This window comes from Schistosoma mansoni, chromosome 5 (genome assembly GCF_000237925.1).
Source record: "Schistosoma mansoni strain Puerto Rico chromosome 5, complete genome".
Taxonomy (NCBI): Eukaryota; Metazoa; Platyhelminthes; class Trematoda; order Strigeidida; family Schistosomatidae; genus Schistosoma; species Schistosoma mansoni.
In genome coordinates this window covers 7252943-7259764 of record NC_031499.1, presented here as the reverse complement: position 1 = coordinate 7259764, position 6822 = coordinate 7252943, and the positions used below count along the sequence as shown (strand labels likewise).

Below are 6822 nucleotides of genomic sequence, written 5' to 3'. Positions count from 1 at the left end.
ACCGGCCAGCTCAGTGGTCTATCGGTTAAGGGCTCTGGCTCGAGACTGGTAGGTCCTGGGTTCGAATCTTGCGAGGCGGGATCGTGGATGCGCACTGCTGAGGAGTCCCATAATAGGACGAAACGGCCGTCCAATGCTTCCACGTTTTCCATGGTAGTCTAGCTTCAATTGACTCACTCTTTCCAACTATGAATTACGTTTGATCAGAACGGGTTTGCTTACTCACCTTCTCTGCTATGTGTCACTTCGTTTTCCCTGAATGTCTATGTAGATCAATGAGTCTATGGAATATATATGTATTGAAAATTCATTTATGTATTTGACTTATTGGTGAGACTATAATGTATGGACTAACTTTGCGCAATTCTAAAGTGACCATTAACATGTCCACCTATTAATTAGGACTAAATGAGGGTTATAAATCAGTGTGAGGAATTAGACTTATGATTTTCAGTTAATGATTAGAGATAATAATCAGATTTACGGTTTTCACCCCCTAACTGACATCAGCTAAAATGCCAAAACGCTATTTAACCAAATGGATGAATGAATTTCTCAACAAAATCCATGACCTGTTATCTTGTTTCTGATTGGTTCGTCTCACCGAATTATATTATTCCATTATTTTTTATTACGGTTACCTAACTGAACATTCTTAAAATTAGATTTATTTCAGTTAAAATTTAGTATTTAAGTAGGAGATGTCATCTTTCCATAATCTTGAGCAAAGCTTTATCCATTGTCTTAAGTGGATAACTGTCTCACACCAGACACGGATTAGACTCCATTGGCCATGACCTCTCATTAGGACTCCGGGAAGTCCACCTTGAAGCTAAATACGAGTGATCATATGATTATTATCAAAATGGAGATTTTTAGAGATTGTAGTGATTTTAACGGTTAAATTGGTATATCTATCTAAGCTAGATCACCAATGAAAACCTCGAAGAATTGGAAGGCTGTTTCGTCTCAGTATGAATCTCCAGCAAAGCGCATCCGCGTTCCTTTGTGGGGGATTCGAACCAAGGACCTTCGGCCTCGCGTACGAGTGCTCATCATTTGATATCCAACGGTGTTGATGTCTAAGTTCGCTCGATCCATGATATTATCTTTGTTGGGGAAAAAGCCAATTAATGGGTGATATCATTGGATGATTAGAAATATTTAGAAGAATTCCCTGTTGGACCTAGGTTTTGTGAAAGATGGAACTGGTCAGTAAGGTGTACACCTAAAATATTTAAAAAATTTATGTTCTCTGTGAGATTCAAAACCATGCCAACCAGTCTTCAAGTCTAAGACCTTACGTTTGAGTTTCTTTTTAGTAGCGAATATTTGACTTATGAGTGTTAACCAATCTTGTTTTTTCTTAGTCTATAGTTACGATCAAATTATTTCGATGAAGTTGTAATGTGGCTACTGTTCTGAGTGACTCAACATTCTCTGAAACACATTTTAATGCTAGATGGTTGGAAATAGTCAGGATGAAACTTTGAACCTTATTTTTGTTTTCATTGGTACCCAACCATCAGACTAGTAATCGTATTACAATTTGGTTAGTATTATCAGCTTAGCAATAAAGATTATATAGATATGATATTGAAGTCGATGACACCATTAGGGCTAGAACGTGGTATCTTTGCCTTACAAATTCAGCTTATTGTACATTTAGCTATTAAATTTGATTTGTTAATAGCCTGTGTGATGGGTATGAGTTTATATTAATGTTGAAGAGGGCAGAATAGGATTAAATGAAAGTCGTTAATTCCTCCAATAGACACTAAACTACCTGAGTAGAAAACATGCAACGACACTACAATACCGAAGCAATTCGCTCTGGATGCAAATATGCCACTAGTGACTAATCAACCTCCATTCATTACCATTATAATAACAGGAAAAACATATAACTTCATACAAATCACAAATCTGTCTATTTTCTTCAAACCTTATGTATCATTCTTCATCTTCATATACCTTTCTTCCACATTATGTACACATTTATTCATTACTTACTTACGCCTGATACTCCCAATGGAGCATAGGTTGCCGACCAGCTTTCTCCAACCCACTCTGTTCTGGACCTCCCTTTATAGTTCTATCCAGGTTTTGTTCATTCTTCTCATGTCTGTCTCCGTTTCTCGGCGTAATGTTTTCTTTGGCCTTCCTCTTCTCCTTTGGCCCTCAGGATTCCATGTGAAGGCTTGTCTTGTGACGCAGTTGGGTGATTTCCTCGAAGTGTGCCCAATCCACTTCCAGCGCTTCTTCCTGATTTCTTCCTCCTCTGGATGGAATCTGGTTTGTTGCCTCTCACAGTAACTTGTTGCTGATAGTGTCTGGTCAACGGATCCCAAGTATCTTGAGTAGACAACTGTTAATAAACACTTATATCTTCTGGATAATGGCTTTCGTAGTTCTCCACGTCTCCGCCCTATACAGTAGATTTGTCTTGACGTTTGTATTGAGAATTCTAACCTTGGTGTTGGTTGGCAATAATTTTAAGTTCCAGATGTTTTTCAGTTGTATATATGCTGCTACTGCTCTGCCGATCCTCGCCCTCACATCTGCATCAGATCCACCGTGTTCATCGATGATGCTGCCCAGATATGTAAAGGTTTTCACATCCCCTAAAGCTTCTCCGTCAAGTGTAATTTGTCACATTTATTCATATTGAAACAAAAAAATGTTGATGCATTTTAACTACCATGAAACCTAGATTAAAGGTCTACTCTTCATCGCTACCAACGTTCTGGAATGAAGTCAGTCAGTTAGTTACTTTATTTGTCCATCAGTCAATTTCATTGACAAACTTACCTCAAGTATATAATCACCTGGAGCAAGTCCAGCTTTTTCTGCTTTACTATTTGGTTGAACGCTTAAAATACTTTGACTGGGTAAATTGTTAGCAATAAATGAACGTTCTTTGAAATCTATGTAAAAGAGAGGAAGAGAATATTTTAGTGGCTTACATGTATTTTGCTCATACAGTGATCTGTAAACTACAAGGTTCAATACTATGTAGTGATGTAGTGGGTAGGTGCTCGTGATAGATCATAAACTAGAATAAATCGAAAGTCTAGCCGTCTTCAAGTTCTCGAAAATTCCTCATCCGATTTCAACATATAATAAGAATTCACTTAGTATTGTTTGTTTGAATCTTGCCATTGATGTTTTAAGACTGAAACTGGTCAGTCTCTAATTGGTATATGTGCAAACTGTGCGTATTGTCTCGATATAGCCTTAACTCAATGGCATTATAAGCAAAGATGGACAGTGGCTAGCTTGTGAAATAAGGCCATATCGAGGCAATACGCACAGTAAGCACATATGTCAATAAGAGACTGACCAGTTGCAGTCCTCAACATCATTGGGAAGATTCAAACAAACAATACTAAGTAAATTTAAACTTCACCCTATTGCACAAGCAAATGGCTATTAGGACTCAGTAGCTGAGTGGATAACACGATGGCGTTTGAAGCTAATGGTACTGGGTTCGAGTCCCAGAGTGAACATCAACAAGTCTGAGATGCAGGCACATCCAGCTGACGAGTATCAAATAGGAGACGTGTGTCCATCTCTGTGCTGATGTGGTATGGTAACTCGAACTGATGTACGTACGTAAGAAGTTCTATGTTGTGACTGATTGACTGACTGACTTACATAAATTCAGAAAACTCAACAAAAAAACAACAACTTTCAATTAATTAATATCATACTTTCAAAGGATTGTTTACTTACTATCTGATCCTTGCATAATAAAACCATAACCAGTTGTTCCACGTTCCAAAATGATTGAACGTAAACAATAATTTTGATAACGTTGTCTAAAGGCATTACAAATAATAGGCAAATATATATATCAGAGGTACATATATATGACACAGTAGACTAATAAACAATTGAATTCAAACTACTAAACATAAAGCATTCATGACAGTTACTGTATTTTATACCATCTAATTGATTAGACTAAAGAGTTCATAGTGTATTGTGACTAATTCTTATCTTGTAGATCAAATACATCACTCTCTCAGTAAACATTACGTTGGATGCAGATCAATAAAGTTTGCATATGTTCATCAATTTCAACTTATAATCGTATGGCGGTCTGCTTGAACATCTGGGCTACCTGTTCCTACCATCTAAATATTTTAAATACTTGTCCCAATTTTGTTTGTTTTAATACATCATTACGGTTATTCATCGCGTAGCCTATTCAGGTGTGTTTTTGAAAAGTGTACAACCTTTTGTTGTACAAATTACAAAAGGCAATATACAGTGATAAGAATGTACATTATTTAGATGTTGAATTATTGGACTGTCAACTTCCAACTGGTGATCACCCTATTTGAGATTTTTCAGCTGAACGTATTTGTACTGCAGCATCGATATTTACCAAGAGACTTAAACGGCGGGACTAAACTTTATGGACGAGCCAATCAGAAGCTTTCGCGGGTTTTCAAGGTCACGGTGCTAAGTTCGGTACCTGAAGCATACGTACGATCGATTTACAGCGGATTTTAGAGAAGACGTGATAATTCAGCGTCTACAAGAGAAGGTATTATTAAGAAGTTCCCATACTTGTGACTGTGGTACTCAAATGACTTTTTTCGCTGGACCACGATTAAGGTTAAGACCCTAACCCTAAACCTTAACCTTAAACCCTAACCCTAAACACTAACCCTAAACCATAGCAACAACTTCTTAGTAGTCTCATTTATTGTAGCCGCTTAATTGTCAAGTCTTCTCTAAAATTCTCTTTGAACCGATCGTACATGAGCATCAGGTACTGAAATTGGCGCCGTGACCTTGAAATCCCTCAAACGCTTCTGATTGGCTCGTCCATAAATTATAGTCTCACCGACAGCCATTTCATCCTAGTATGGTACTTCTTAGCAATGTGACCGTATATTTTTATCTCCAGTTTGACTAGAAGTTTCCTTAAAACAACTATGTAAACATATAATTTCCAATGACTATCCGATTATAACAAAACTTGAGAAGCGTTGGACATATGATTTATTCCACTTTATGATCTATCACCAGTATCAACAAATGACGAATCTTCAGAAGTTATTATTCTTTAAAAAATTCTTTTGATGTTAACATAAAGAAGCCAAGTAACTATTCAGTCATTATATACAAATAAGAGTTCATTTTTCATTCATTGAAGCATTTTAAATATAATAATAATTATGTAGATCATGGAAAAAATCATAATACTACTATTAATAGTTATAATAGTAGTAGAATACTACCTTATGAAATTTAATCGTCGAGAAAATTTGGGAATACCTAGAATAAATCAATGAAAAAAAGAAAATTATTCAATAAATGATCAGATTCAGCTTTATAAATATCAGTGACATAATTTTGATCGTGTCATGTCCCCTGAGCTAAAATAGTTCAACTATGAAGCTTTCATTTTTATAGTTGAAATCATGAGTCAATTGAAGTGAGACTATCATGAGAAACCTGGAAGCACTGGACGGTGGTTTCGTCCTATTGTGGGACTGCTCAGTGACAGTGCGCATGCACGATCCCTCCTCGCGAGGTTCCAACCCAGGACCTATTAGTCTCGCGCGCGCGTGCGCTTAACCACTAGACCACTGAGTGGACCAACATCCAACGGTGTTAATATCTAACTTTAACCAATCCATGAAGTTGAGCAACTGTTCACCATTGTCTTCAGTGAGTTGATATCTTAGTTGATATTCTAGTTTAAGACTAATTTACAATGTTCATATACATAGTCAAGGATCAAATTCAGTGCCTATCTACTACATTGTATGATATTTTCAGACTACTACTAAATTGATATCCAATAAATTCATATTCAATACTAGTTATTCAAAGGTTGTTTGGAAATCATTCAATATCTTTCTTCAATTAAATGAGAAAGCTTTAAGGTAATCTGTTAATTCTAACCATATATATACTCAGGCTTTCTTTTATACGAACAAAACTGTCCAATTTAACTTATAATGGTAAAGTAACTATCAACTCAACCAACATTCGCATATCACACATGAAGTTCATTTATAAATCTCGATAGTAAGTATATGGTCACCAGATGTGAACATATTAAGTATAGATTTTATAAGTAGTCAGTGTGTTACATCCTGGTGAAGACATAAGTATGGGTAACTTCCGGGACCTATTAATGGACGATTATTCTATATATATATTCTTATTCTTTAACTATTGAGTCATTAGATTGTGTATATCTATATTCATCTTATTATAAGGTTCATTTTGACCTATGAATTATTACTGTACGATTTACTGTTCCCTAAATGATATTTAGTTTATTGATTATTGTATCCCATGTTCAAAGCCACATTTGGCTTGATCTTGTACAAATATTATATTCTATTTCATAGTGTGATGCGATCTGTCTGTCTGGTATATAAACCGAGTATGCTTGAAATAAATGATTCGTATAGCAGAAGCTGTAATTGGTGTTGTTGACTCAATTGGGAGGGCTAGGTGGACAAGAGATCAATAAGGACGCTAAACTGCTCATACCAGTTGAACGTCACTAATTTGGCACAGTGTTAAGATTAGAAAAGTCGTATTTTGATTGGTGGATAATTCATGTGAGAAAAAGCCGGACATAAAACCATAACGAATTGGCAATAGTCTTCTTTTATAAAGTCACAACACGTTGTATTCTATCAAAAAATATTTAAATTGGTAGGCTTCTTGAATTTAACAAAACAAGATTTCACTAGCAGTTTCCGTAACAAATGAACATTAACCGGTGTCATATCAAACACCTGGAAACGTTGGACAGCTGTTTCATTTTAGTAATGAAATCTTCTG

General features: G+C 36.0%; 1 protein-coding gene and 1 non-coding gene across 2 annotated transcripts in view; one reads left to right on the top strand and one right to left on the bottom strand.

Moving 5' to 3' along the window:
• Smp_143930 (putative sh3 and multiple ankyrin repeat domains protein 1,2 (shank1,2)) overlaps positions 1 to 6822 on the bottom strand; it is a gene marked incomplete at both ends in the record, with an annotated part of 57146 nt that overhangs the window by 8075 nt on the left and 42249 nt on the right. Inside the window, 2 exons of the mRNA XM_018797767.1 lie at positions 3736 to 3821; positions 5256 to 5292. Of these exons, the coding sequence (XP_018652776.1) occupies positions 3736 to 3821; positions 5256 to 5292 (123 nt within the window). The remainder of the gene's footprint in view (positions 1 to 3735; positions 3822 to 5255; positions 5293 to 6822) is intronic.
• Smp_tRNA_00227_Pseudo_TTG.1.1 lies at positions 3440 to 3506 on the top strand. The gene has a single exon. It is a non-coding gene (tRNA).